The 14554-nt window shown below is 34.4% G+C and overlaps 3 protein-coding genes across 6 annotated transcripts; 2 read left to right on the top strand and 1 right to left on the bottom strand.

Moving 5' to 3' along the window:
• The first annotated feature begins 1402 nt into the window (after positions 1–1402).
• Positions 1403–2437, top strand: LOC107872092 (homeobox protein knotted-1-like 10). The gene is made up of 2 exons (XM_047395584.1): positions 1403–1555; positions 2249–2437. Exons 1-2 carry the CDS (start codon positions 1403–1405, stop codon positions 2435–2437), a joined length of 342 nt encoding a protein of 113 aa, XP_047251540.1.
• A 2879-nt stretch (positions 2438–5316) lies between these two features.
• LOC107871164 (trafficking protein particle complex subunit 4) lies at positions 5317–11335 on the top strand. Of its 4 annotated transcripts, none has more exons than XM_047394767.1 (5): positions 5323–5534; positions 6008–6112; positions 6331–6499; positions 10569–10793; positions 11151–11335. In XM_047394767.1, exons 2-4 carry the CDS (start codon positions 6053–6055, stop codon positions 10763–10765), a joined length of 426 nt encoding a protein of 141 aa, XP_047250723.1. In that variant the 5' UTR covers positions 5323–5534; positions 6008–6052; the 3' UTR covers positions 10766–10793; positions 11151–11335. The 4 variants fall into 4 exon arrangements, with proteins under 4 accessions (XP_016573470.1, XP_047250723.1, XP_016573471.1 ...); XM_016717985.2 differs by having other exon boundaries at positions 5324–5591; XM_016717984.2 differs by lacking the exon at positions 11151–11335 and having other exon boundaries at positions 5317–5591; positions 10569–10986.
• LOC107871163 (galactinol synthase 1) lies at positions 11204–14194 on the bottom strand. The gene is made up of 3 exons (XM_016717983.2): positions 13701–14194; positions 12506–12793; positions 11204–11843 (listed from the first exon to the last, which is right to left on the bottom strand). The coding sequence occupies exons 1-3, from the start codon at positions 14067–14069 to the stop codon at positions 11478–11480; spliced, it is 1023 nt and encodes a 340-aa protein (XP_016573469.1). The 5' UTR covers positions 14070–14194; the 3' UTR covers positions 11204–11477.
• Positions 14195–14554: the final 360 nt, after the last annotated feature.

Below are 14554 nucleotides of genomic sequence, written 5' to 3'. Positions count from 1 at the left end.
TTCGGGATTTCATCAAACTTAATATTTAATGAAAACTAGGATATGATGTCTTGTTTATCTCATTTAGGGCGTGTGCCCATACATCTGAGCCAGTATTGCACATTTTGCTTACAACAGTACTGCATACGCAAGTCACTGTAAGTTCTAAATTTTCAGGTTGAGAAGACAATTTTGTATTTGGAAAGACTTGAGTATATAAGAGACGTATTTATTTATTTATTTTTTCACTCGCTCTTTCCGTGTCTTCTCCCGTCATTCACTTTTTTTCTAATTAAAAATTCCATGTGTCGCGATAACTTGGTGTATGTCTATGCGCTTAGTTCATACATCTTCGATAAAGAACTTGTGTGCCTGATGCTAATATTTGGACACATATTATTGGTTTGCATCCAGAGAGGGACTGGTTCAATTAATTCCACGTGGACCTTGAACCATAATTAGCAATTTCTATATAGCGATGCATCAATGCTTTGATTTATTTTACAACTTAATTGTCTTTGCCCACCGATTAGTACTCTCTCCAACACAGGAAGTATACTCTACCTTGAGGTGAAGGTAGAGTATATTCTCTATATTAGTTGGAATAATACACTGAAGACGACCAAAGTACTTTCCCATTTTCAAACACCAAACTAATAGAATTGCCAGTTTCTTTTTCTAAATGTGTAGGATCGTTTAAAGATTTGTTTTTGTCTTTCCCCCATTTGTTATTTTCTTTGTCTAAATTACTCAGGGTGTGATAGAGTAACTATAAAGCGGGGAATTTATTAGTTATTAGAGCTGTGTGCTGTTTGAAAAGTTTGAAACTGGATTAGCTCTTATACTGAATCCCGTGTGAACTGTGATGATGTACATCTAAAGCAAGCATCGTTAAACAGTGTAACAATTAGATTATGTTGCTCCTTTATGATTTCTGCTGTGCTGATGGGTAACATCTCCATGTTACCATGCACCGGAAAAAGCTGTGCGTGTGTGTATTTTGCATTAGCTGGATCCTCATACGATATCTTAACAGTGTGTGTGCTTTTGCAGGAATATCTTAATAAGTGTTTTGCAGTGGTGAAAGTAATTAATTAATCGAGATATATGATGCATTGCTAAAACTGCTCAATGTGGATCTGTTCAACTGGAAGCTTAATCTGTCACTTGGTTGATTTGGTCATTTAGTCAGCCGTTGTAATCAAATTTTTGATTTATACTAGTTCTCTTTTAATTAATTGGTCGAAACACTGGCTTATATTGGACGGGCCTATGAAGTATTCCATACAATGGTGTTGTGTTGTCTGAGATTTTTTTTCTTCCTAAAATTGAAATATACCATACGGAAGAATCTTTATTATGAATGCAAAAGATGTGCCTTGCCAAGTAATGTAAGTATACGAGCCCTTTTGATTTATGTTTGATGTCCATAGCAGATGAAGCAGGTGGTACTTCAGACGAGGATCTAGCCTGTGAGGAGATGAAAGCAGCGGATAGTCAAGAAGCTCCTGCTAGCCGTGAAGGTGATAATGAGCTAACAGAAATGCTGATGCGCAAATATAGCCCTACCTTAGCAGTTCGAGAAAGGAATTTTTGAAGAAGAGGAAGAAAGGCAAGTTACCCAAGGATGCAAGAATCACTTTGATGAACTGGTGGAACACCTACTATGGATGGCCTTATCCCACGGTAATTTCTTAGTTCTTCTACGAGCCATTCGTCTAAGGACGTCTCAAAACTATGCTTAGCTAGATTATATTGCTGATAGTACTCTATAAGGAGGATCTGGCTAAACTAGTACGTATTTTAACTGGTCTTCAAAGTTCAAACATTATTAATACATGTAGCATTTGTGTGGACTGGCATTTCTAGTTCCTTTTATGCCTCGGATAATGGCCATCTCCATGACTAATTAGAAATTCTATTCAGTTTTCAAGGTTGATATGATTATAGATTTTACATACACGGATATTGAGAAGAATCTTAAACAATCAATGTATTTTAACATGTTGCAGTAGGTTACGTGTGCTAATTTCCAGTTATCTAAACTCTTACAATGGATGCCTGAAGTTATTTGAGCTTTAACATTGTTGGTGTATATAAATTAAACTCAATTTGTTATTGCTCCTCATCTTCGCATTTGCCATTCTAATTTCTCTATGACCACCAACTGAGTGTGAAGAATCCAGGGTCACGGGTCATGAATTACGAGTTTATAGTGATCTGATTTTTTCTATTCATGTTAACAATGTATAGATGACATTGAATGCAGGAAGAGGAAAAAAATAGGCAATCGGAAATGACGGGGCTAGACCAGAAGCAGATTAACAACTGGTTCATAAACCAAAGGAAGCGACACTGGCGGCCATCGGAAGACATGAAATTTGCTCTAATGGGAGGTGTTAGCGCTGGATCCATGTGTTTTGATGGACCCGGAGGCACTGGAAGTATTGGCACTTGAAAATTAGACGAAGAAGAAGAAAAAGACGGTGCATCCAGTTTTCGCTGGCCAAAAATGTCCATAGTTTGACTCTCCAGAAGTGAAACGTGATAACTAAAAGTGAATAGAGGAAGTATTAAATTATTTTTGACGTATATAAGTTTTTATTACCTTACTAAGTTATCATTTGTTTTTATATATGTTTATGTCTATATGTATTATATAACATATCAAATTTAAAATGTCTATTTAAAAGTATTTTGATAAGATTTCTCACGATTGAATTTGGGCTAAATATCAATTCAAATTTGATTGATGGACTAAAATGGATTAACAAATATGAAAATTATCCCTATACATTTATTAGATTGAAAATTGTAAGTCATAACAATACTTTTAGATAATTGCTTTATTAGCAATTTTAATTTCAAGTTGTAGCAACTTTTTAAAAAATTAACTTATTTATTAAAAAAAACGATTAACTATTTTTCAAGTAAAAGTAACTCCTTTTTTTAGAGTTTAGTATTCAATTCCTCCTTAATAACTATATGAATAATTATGAAAGAATTAAAATCTGTTTAATATTATATTTTTATTTATTATCCTTTTTATCTTTTCAAAAAAAAAAAACACCAAATCTATTATTTTATCTCATAAATTATAGGTTCTTTCTCACTCTTTCCACTCTATTTTACTCTATATTTTTTTCACATATATTTCATCAAAATCAATCAAAATTCCTCGTAGATAATCACAGATTTCATCTTTTTATCATAATATATTTTTTAATTCTTTCATTATTGAAGAATCAGATGTTCTGCAATTTTTTTATAAATCTTGATTCTTTTTTTTCAGTATGAAGATAACAGTGTTCATTAAATCTTAATTTAATACAAAAGTAGATGAGATAAAATCTTGATTCAAAGAGATAAACACATAGTATATGAAATAGATATATAAATTGATATCACCCAAATTGAATATCACAATACATAAATATCAATTTATATATTTATTTCATACAAAAGTGACATGTAAGAAATCACTTTATAAACTAATTTCATTCAATTTATAATTTTAAGTCTATCTTGTTAATTGAATATCACAATCACATTGTCCTCATTCCCATGTTGTCATTAGAGAACACCAGGAACCTGAGATTATTTTCTTATCATCCTGTTTCAGCATGAAACCATCTCCATACTCTTTGTCTTTCCCAGATTTGGTGGACAAGCCAAGCAGGCAACACTTTCTTTACTGTATAAACATAACATATAAGAAACTATTTTATAAAACTTGAATTTAATATTGATACTATACAAGTTTTATACACAAAATAATTCAAAAAATACAAGTTTGTATATTTATTTCATATAAAAAAAATAACGTATAATATTCGATGAAAGTCAATTTTTATACCAACTTTTGCAAGCATTATACTCATTACATATAAATATAAGAAACTATTTTATAAATCTTGAACGGAATATTGATATTTCATATTGATTTTATACAAATTTCATACATGAAATAGTCTAATAAATATATACAAGATGATTTTCACTATATTATTCTTATAAAAGAGTTTGACCTGCATTCAAATCCTTATTTATGTTGTTACCAGCACAAATGACGAATGATTCAATATTTTTCGTGGTATCCATTGACATAACTTTTGTTCAATGGATATTTAATAAAGAAATTGATAATACTCCTTATATCATATATTCTTTTAAAAGAACAAAGGAAAAAATAGAAGAAAGAGAATTTCTTATGAAGGAGAAGAAATCGTTGGTTGAATAATGATTTTGAAAGTATGAAATCATTTAGATGTTAATGAAGTAGGAGTAAAATCGTTTCAGGAAGAATTAAGAGGATGATTGATATACTGATAATAACTGTCATCCTTTTTTTTATGTGTATGAAATCTTGTTATTAGAAAAAATAATTTTCTTTTTCTTTTTTTTATACTCTTTTTTACTACAACTTGCAAAGATGAAAGTTATGCTATAAGTTGTAATTAACAATCTAAGGAAGGTTATTTGAATTTTTTTTCATGCCCGACCATTTAACCCCTTCTGAACACTAGCCCAATAAACATTTCTTAGATTAAAAATTGCAACCGATAGCAATATTTTCAACTTTGCAAGTTATAGCAACAAAGGGTTTAAAAAAGGAAAAAATTATTTTTAAAATTATTATAAAGAAAAAAAATTATATATGGAAAAAATATTGCATATCCATAAAAAGGGGTGATAATTATTATCAGGATATCAATCATCCCCTTTTCTCTCTAAAACGATTTTACTACTTCATTAACATCTATATGACTTTCTTCTTCAATTACTCAGTTATCAAACATCAATTGTTTAATAATCTAAGAAAGGTTATTTGATTTTTTTTTCCTTAACAAATAAAACTTCAATAATTAATCAAATTTGAACGAATTTCACAAGTTATATCGTGAAATAAAATAAAATAAAATGAATAATTTATTCGAAAAAGTATTTGCTTGATTTAATGAAACCAAGAAGTTGGAGTTAAATCTGTACTTAATTTCTATCGAAATTTATTTTAATTTAATTAATTTATCGAATTTGATCATAGTTGAAATTGATTTGATCGCAATTACAATGTAATTGACCAACTGATTTTCAATCCGAATAAAATTTAAATTGACTTAAATTCTAATCTATGGTTATTTGCTAAACTAGCCAAAATTTCTACCATTGCCCTTTCAATTTTTAACCCAGCCCATTCCCTTCTAAAGTCGTCCGACCCAGGCCCAACCATTTAGCCCCTTCTCAACACCAGCCCGATAACAACAACAGCACAGACCGCCCCAGCCCAACAAATAACAACACCCGACCCGATCCACCCCTTCCCCTTTATCAGCAACACGCGACGAACAGCAATAAGAAAATAACATGGATATTCAGAGACTGTTTTCCCCCATTTGAACGCCATTTTTGGCTTTTCATCGAACTCAGAACTTGCATCACCATTTTTCCCGTTACCAATTCCCCAACCCTTGACCCTTCCTACCACAATTTCCAAGTTTCTCTTTCATCTGCAAATCAGGACGGAGTCCTTAGTGATCTTTGTGATCTTCCTCCAAGTCTGATATTCAGATAAACTCTCCTCATCTCATTGCGCATACGTTTAACTTAACTAGGTTTCAATTCATTTTACCCAAATCTTGTCTACTCAATTTCACTTACATCACTTCTTTAAAATTAGAGATCAGTAGCAATTATTTCTTTTTTGTCTTCTTTCTAGCTTATTGAGGATTCTTATAACCAAAAATGGCATAGTAGTTGTTGTCATTGTTTTTTTTTTGGTGCTATTTATATCAAAGGCAAAGCTGTTCTGATTGTTTCCAGGAAAAAAAGCGACTGTAATCTAGAAATCAGGGACTTTTTTCTTTCTTTGTAGTTCTTTTGGGAAATGCACCACTTGTGGGATTTCACTGGGTTTGTTGTTTTTAGTTCTTTTGGAAAATTGGTATTCAGTGCATTACTTTGACTGTTCTTGAGGAAAAAAATAGCCTGAGACCTTCATTTACTAATCTTGTGAATTAAATCCATTCAGATTAATTTGCCGTGAGAGGCCAAGAAAGAGAAGGATTCAATATAAATGGCAGCTATTTACAGCCTTTACATCATTAATAAATCAGGAGGGCTTATCTTCTGCAAGGTGAAATCAAATTCCATGCTTTTTACCTTAGGTTGCATGGGCTCTTCAAAAATGTCGATAGATGAGTGTCGGATCCTTCAAAAGTAGGTACATTTTTGAAGGATCCGACACGGGTGCGGCTTCATTTTTGGAGAGTCCGAGCAACATTAAATTTCAGCTTAGGTTGTTCTATTTTGTTCTTATTTGTGGGTTTAATGGGATGTGTGAATTACCTTTAGGATTATGGTTCTGCCGGAAAGATGGACACAAATGATAGTTTGAGATTGGCTAGTCTATGGCATTCTATGCACGCAATCTCTCAGCAGTTGTCCCCGGTTAATGGTTGTGCTGGTATCGAACTCCTTCAAGCTGATACGTTTGATCTCCATTGCTTCCAATCTCTTACTGGTAATTCTCACATCTCCACCATTTTGTCTTTAATCTGATTTATTTTGGAGAAGCATATTTTCTTTTTGAGAGTTTTATCAGCTTTCATTTTTGACATCTTGTTCAACATATATGTTGTGTTATAGATTGTACTGTTTATCTTTTGTGAAGGAACGTGTAGTTCTAGATGTTCAGCTATAAGCTAGTAAGGAACTAAGGCTTACTTAGTAGCAAAAAGGTTACAAATTTAAAGCTTAATCTTTGGCCTAAAAGTTACTAAGAATTTAGTTAATATGATGGAAAGGGCAGCTTGATGAACTCATATAAGAAATATTGCAGGAAGTTTTTTTGAATTCCTAACCTATATTATTGACTCTTGGGTAGAAATGAAAAGGGGATGGAAATGATAGGGAAACGTAATGAGGTATCTTGTCATTTGTTGGAGTAAGGAAGTAAAGTTAACACCTTTCAATTCCTTTGACTTCTCAAAGGTTAGAGGTAGAGGTATAATGTGGAAATTCTAATTGGTCGTGGTGTTTCTTTGTTGAGATCCAGGGCTTCATTCCATCTTCATGATTACCAAGTCTTACGTAATCAGCATCCTTTTCTACTCCTTGCCTTTTCCCCCCGTTCTTTGCAATCCTCCCTTTCTAAGTAAAGTTTCAGTTTTTTCTAGTAGATAGGAAACAGATATAATGTCGCTTGATCCTTCTTTTCCCTCCATATTAGTGATGTGTAATTATATGTCTGCACTTTGTACTTCTTGGCATACATGCTGGTAATCATGGTGAAAGACAGTCTTAACAAATGACTCAAGGGTTCCTTAGGAACCGTTCCTGTCGGTTATCAGAACTTGTGAGCAAGGCAGTGTTACAACTTCGTTCTACTGCAAAGGCTGCTATTAGATTTTTATTTGGATCTCACGTCATTGTACCATTGACTAATACTGTATTGCCGACTGGATTGGTGTCTCAGTTTAGAAATTTATCACCAATTAGGTTTGTGGTTCTGGATCAGGCTCATTCTAAATGGAACATTGTGCTTTATTGGTATAGATTGGTGAATAAAGTCAGAAAGATAAGACTATTATTTTGGTCCGGGTAATTACGTGACAGCTTTTTTTCTTGTGATGTGTGATAGTTTAATGTTGTTTGTCGATATGCATCTGCTTGTAGTTCTGCACTCTCTGAAGAGATGTTAACATTTTGTGTTTGCTCAAAATAAGATGAAACACTTGTTGATTTTGAATAGCTTTTCAGAAGGTGAGTTCATTTGCAGCAAGAGTTTCATGTACCATCTCTCCAACCCCCCAACCCCACCCCCGCACCCCCACCCCGAAAACAATGATTCTGCTTGAGTTTATTTCATCCAATTATGTGAACATCTAGCCTTTTAATCCGAAGATGGTTAGCCAACTTATTTGTTGACTAGTACCTTTATATTAGAGCTATCTAAACTATGGTAGAGGGTGGTCATTTTCTTTCAGGTAAATATTTTTCTTACAGGCCATCTTTTTTGGGTAAATATATGTAAAAAGATTCAAGAACCCTGGGCCCGTACTCCAACTTTAAGTTATTAATAAAACAAACTAAGTTCTTACCGACCTGTATATGTCCCTGGGACTGAAGTTTATTTTGTCGTGTTATTTATTACCAGCAGTACCTTTCTTCAAATAATGTGAAAACAATTAACAGGACCCTTTCTCATTCAAATTGGAATAAACTTTAACATGTTAAGAGTGCATAACGTATTCTATCAAGAATGATGACTATTGGGTCTCCCTAGCACTTGACGAATACTTTGATGTTATTCTTGAAAAGTGTCTATTGTTATAGCTTGAGGTGTATAAGTTCAAGGATAGGAGACTGATGGTCAATCTCAGAAAAATTACTACAACATTCTACCATGGTTGGCTGTTGATTTATTCTAAGTGCATTGATATCGTCGGCCTCCACATGATATCTTGATCAAATATTCAATGTCTAAGTTGGACAATATCCAGTTAGCTGTTTAGTTAAAGGGTCAACCTGAAATTGATTAAATTCGTTGAGATGTTTACTTTCGAAATTGAGGTGTGCTTCCTACAATGTGCATGGCTTATATCTTGATGTTAGAGTCAAAGAGTGATCAAGCTCTTATGATAAAATAGCTCTTTACCCCCCTCTTACCCTTTGTTTTTTATATTTAAGCACAGCTGGGCTAGTGGGGCATTATAGACTTGGCAATTATGTACATGTATGTGTAACCTGTGTGTGTCAGTTCTGCGTATTTCAATCTTCTGTAGAGATGTGCATTTAAATTTAAGGAAAATCGAACCCTGCTCCTAGTTAGTTGATTATCTGACATTGGTCTACCTTGATAATATACCTTTTCCATCTTAAATTAGATGAATTCCTATAACTAACATGAACACTAGGAAATATTAAAGTGTGGGATTAATATATTTGAAATAATAGTTGAACAGGCAATTAATCAAAATTTAAACATGATAGTTGAACAGGTAACATAGACTAGTTGACATGGGCTTCTGTACTATTGTTATTATATGTGTTCTGATTTCCTATGTAATGTCTACTGCATTTTTTGGAACTTCTTTTTCTAAGATATCACAGGACGTTGTCGCGGTTTGAGTATTAGATGCTTTTTATCATATAACTGCCTTAAGTTTTGTTAATTTTCGACCGAGATGCAACTTGAGAACTGGTTCCTACTTCTTTGGCCATTCATTAATCATGAATAGGTAGTACCTTAAATGTTACTGTGTTAAGAGAATCATACTTCTATTTATGTACCTTTGACTTTTACTTTTCTACCTATTTCTTTAGAGGATTAAACTCCTAAAAGTTCTTTAGTTCGGCAGTGGCAACATATCTTGTGTGTCTTCTTGTGATAATTTTTTACTGCATTTGCTGTAAACGATTGAGTCTCAGAATTTAGCTTGGTTATTTACTTGAGGCCCTTTATTGCTATTGTATGGTATTTCCTCCCTATATTGAGTAGCTCACAGTACGGAAATGTGAGAGGCTGACCATGGATGTTTTTAGGCGGGGGTAGAGGTAGGCCGAAGAAATATTGAAGGGAGGTGATTAGGCTGGACATGGGGCAGTTGCAGCTTACGAAGGTGTGGAGGACACGGATTAGGGTAGAGGGGTAGTAGGTAGGAGTATGTTTGTAATAATAGGGAAGAGTGCTCTGTTTGTATCTGTGCCTGTAGTTTCTTGTAGTCTCTTGTTCGTGGTGTTTTGGTGACGTCTATGATTTCGTATAGCTAGTTTATAATATTATTTTGTGGGTGTCTTGTTTCCTTTACTATCTAGCGGTGTGATATCCTTTTTTTTGTTGTTTGCTTTTATATTTTTTGTTTGTTATATTGTGATCTGTCTTGAGTCAGGGGTCTATCGGAAACAACCTCACTACTTCATCTGAGGTAGTGCTTACCCTCCCAGACCCCACTTTATGGGAATACACTAGGGTATGTTGCTGCAGTTGCTTTGTAGAGGAGGGGATCTTCAATCTTTGCAGCATAGATCAACACCTTCTTTGGACAGATCAAGAAAAAAGAATGAGACTACATTTTCATGAACTCCTCCTTTCCTTGTTGCCTAGATCTACCAAAAACGTGATCCATAAAAGAATATCCCCAAAAAAGCACTGTACACACAAACAACCGGAAGATTATGTTTCTTCAGCATAGCTAATATCTAAACTTGTGTAGATGATATTCTTCTTGGATTTTTCTGATGAGACTGCTGCTCGCAGAAATAAGTTTGTCCTGATACTATGTTCAAATGAAGTGAAATATTTGAAAGCAGGAAAACCCGTTTGCACATTTTTAAAGAAACGATGGAAGCTGTTCACTTGTATAATAATGCAACGAAAATGGTGGAGGAGTAATCAATAGTGCATGTGAAGCCACTCGGGAAATATTTAACAGACTGGTCCACTATTTGTGTGCTTCAGTCAGTGGCTTGGACCATTTGATTTGATGAAATTCAATCGTACAACTTTTTCTTAGTTTCTTTTCCTTAGTATGACTGTCAATTAAGGCGTTACTCCTACCAATTAAAGGATTGGATTGATTTAATTGCAGGAACAAAATTTTTTGTGGTCTGTGAACCTGGAACTCTGCATATGGAGTCTCTCTTGAAGTATATCTATGAATTATACACTGATTATGTCTTGAAGAATCCTTTCTATGAAATGGAAATGCCAATTCGGTGTGAGCTCTTTGACATAAATTTATCACAGGCTGTTCAGAAAGATCGTGTTGCCTTATTGGGGAGATGAGCTTCTCAAATTCATATACCATAATTTGGTAAGTTTTGCTGGCAGGTCCAGTTATGACATCTAGAATGTGATTTTCTTTGTTGTTTCGGGATAATGGATTTGTAAGATACATTTTGAGAACCACCACCTCAGAAATCATTTCTTTTGTGCACGTTCGCCAACTTGTCTTGGCTGATTTTAATGTCGTTGAGTTCAATTAAATACATCCTCCAATTTAGTAAGCTTGGCTGCAAATGGTGATCCATTTTCATCTTTGGTTCTTTATATTCCATTATTTCAATTAATGGTAACTCGTACTTGTGCTCCATATTCCTACCGTAAGACTTTAGGTGAATCTCATCTTACTTAAATGTCCTAATCTATTTGGTTCGTTCAAATGTTGCAGCTCATATGCTGCTACAGGACATAAGTTTAAGCTCAAAAAGGTGAGAAGGAAGAAGCATCCCAAGGTCGAAAACCGCTGTATTTGCTAAGACGCTATAATAGAGTATATATCTGACCTTCCATTGTGCTGTTCCATCATGTCTATAAACTAATCAGTTGCTTATAAGATTGAAGGACGCTTATATAAGCTACAATAGTACAAGCACTTACGCTTACTGAACCAACAAAAAAAATAAACAAGTGGCTGTATTTTCCTAGACCCTCCACGACTAATAATGTTAAGAGTTGATCACATGAAACTCCATGGATCAACTGCCATATATTATAGCTAAGCAGCTGATGGGCTAGCTACACATAAACTAGTACTTATATTCGTATCAGAAAAGGCTGCTGCCATTAATCTGTTTGCTTCAACTTGACCCGGATCAACTCTAGAACCCTGCGCCTTGTAGTCCAGTGTCTGATCATTATAAATGTCCCACCATTTCTTAACTAGCATTTTGATATCCTCGCGATCCATGTGTTCTTCCTTGCCAGTATACTTCCACGGCTTGGCGCCTGGAGAACAGTAGTGAACTGCTTTCGCCTTATTGACCTCAATTTTCTCTGGGTGGCGCCATAGCATGGCCAACAACAAATTGTATGCATAAGGAATTGGCTTGTACATGTCTTTAAAGAACATGTTTAGAAAGTCCTACAAAAGGGAAACAATTGGAATTATGTATGTGTTGAAGTAGATGTACACGAAAATGTGATGTATATAAACCACGTCTTTGAGAGCTATGAGGAGGTTTAAAAAGTTGCATTACATTCAACATAGCCTACCAAAATTATGATCACAAAGCAACGAATAGCGCACAGTAATTCGACACAACTTCTAAAGTTGGTCAACACGAAGTACATATACAGAATCTGCACATTACTGCACTAAGTAATGTTCAACTATTAGGGTATGATCGGTAGGAAGGAAAACATTAAGTCTTAAAAAATATTTTCAAGTTGGATTTTTCGATACCCAAGTAAAAGATATCTTATTTTAAAAGCATATATAGAAGGTAAAGGTAGGGGTGGGGGTGGTGGAAATGGGAGCTACAGAACTAAGCCTGAAGAAGTGTATTGGAGTGAAGGAAGGACAATCAATCAATGTGAAATAATAAGGCTGAAAAACTTGATTTGCCTACACTATGGAAATTAGTTTCCTAAAGAAAATATTCTCCTCCCACCAAACACACCCTTTGTTATAATAGGTTAACTGCTTTATCTATTTAACTCTTTTATCTTAATAGTCCAACTTCATATATATACATGCATACAAATTTATATACACGTATGGGGGGGGTTAAATTATAGAAGTACCTGTTCAGCAAATTGGGTGGGTGGGGTAACTTTGAGGGTGTTCAAGAGACGAACATAGATGGAGAGATTGGGCTGAAAGACAAACATGCCTGCATTGAAGTATATAGATGGCCTTGGCCCCAACTCCTTTGGCCATGGCAGAACCTCTGGACATGGCTCCCCATACATATCGCATATGCAGTCTGCCACCGCATAGAAATACTTGTCAGGCAACTCGAACAGATGGTCTATGTTGTCGAAAACTTGCATATCTCCATCTAAGTAAACCATCTTACTGAACTCAACAAACTGCAGATAGCAAAAGGATCAATCATTCATGAAACGGCCAGATTAATTTGATATTTGATAATTTGTTTTTTAGTTTAATGTTTTTAAAACAAGATTCAAAAATAATACTTATTGTTGGTGTATATGTATTTTATTATTAAATTAATATATTAAGTGCAAATGTTAGTAGGTATAAATTGTGTATTATGAGTATTATTATTTACATTTGTTAGTGGAAGAATGTGATTATGAGTTTCTTGAAACTCCTGTAACCACTAAGTCTTTATTTGCCCATTATACTATGTAATTTTACTTGTAACCATGTAACATCCAATCATTCATGTACCCACTTTACTACACCACATTCTTCCTATTCAATAGGAGAGTTGATACCTCACCTATAAATAGAGGTTGTCTTGCATGTTATTGCATGTACAAGGAAATAAGTATCCTGGAGGGGACAAATCACGAGATATACTGCTGGATCGGTGTAGATTATGCCGCAACGGACTTGAATCTCCTTAAAGAAAGCGAGATATTCGCGCCTCAGCCAAGAAGAAGATTATTTTATTTTCTTCACTTTTATTCATTTTATTTTCAACTATAATAATTATTGTAATTTATGGTATATTAGACGAGAACTTATTATACTTCCCTCTATTCTGTTAACACCCTTCTAATGTAGTAGAGTTAATATGTGGCCATTCCGTTACACTTGTCATGTAAAGTTGTATATATGGATGTTACGTACGGTGTTTGATTGATTACGAAAATAAAACTTTGACTAATTAAGACACCAACAAAAGAAAAACTTTTACCAACAGATATCTGAAGTGTGAAAATTGTAGTCAGTACAAACAGCCAGTAAAATTAAATGAGTGGTAGCTAGCTAGCTAGTGGAATCTCGTCAAGAGAGTAGTTTAATTACCTGCCAAATGCGAAGTTTGGAGTAGTTGAGAACGTAATAAGACCTTGCATATTTATCAGACGTCGACTGCAACGAAGGAGCAAGTGGCTCTATCTCCCTCACTATACAACCATGTCTCCTTAATAGCTGTCTGTGTTCCTCAGGCACATCAGGCAAAATTGCCACCACCAATGGATACATAGATTTTGCTTTTATTAATCCCTTTGCTAAACCTACCACCCCTTTCACATAATCACCATTACCTGCTAAGAAAGTTACATAAGCACATGATATTGATGACCTCCTTGATTCTACCCCATTTTGAGCACTACTACTACTACTAGTACTAGTACTGGCCTTTATTGTGCCACTCACAAGTTCAGGAGCCATTTTATGATCTTTTCTTTTGTAACAAAACTAGTTTGACATTTGATAATGATATATGAGAGTTCGTGTTCTTGTTCTCACTTTGGTTATGAACTTATGATATGCATGTAACGGTTATATATAACTTCTTTGCATGGATAGTTCGATAGTATACTATACGGAAAATATTTAACCGACCAAAAGACTTGTAAGTTGTAACCGATAGGGTTGAGAGTTAACAATAATAATTCTGATTATACTCTACTATTATTTTATTAACATGGGTTGTGGTGCAGTGGATGAGGCTGCTCTACCATTAATGAGAGGTCGATAGTTCGATCCTAGATATGGAGAAAACTCTATTGGGAGCGCTGCTATCTTAATGGGCCTTGCAATACACGATTCGAATTAGTCGAGAATCCAATTCAATGCGGGCACCAATCAGAGAGGAAAAAAAAAATTGTGATTATACACAGCCACGTGTTAAATATTCATGCTGTTTTAGTTGC

This window comes from Capsicum annuum, chromosome 8, assembly GCF_002878395.1.
Source record: "Capsicum annuum cultivar UCD-10X-F1 chromosome 8, UCD10Xv1.1, whole genome shotgun sequence".
NCBI classification, from domain to species: Eukaryota; Viridiplantae; Streptophyta; class Magnoliopsida; order Solanales; family Solanaceae; genus Capsicum; species Capsicum annuum.
Note: the sequence above shows the minus strand (reverse complement) of the source record. Positions and strands in the feature narration are given on the sequence as shown.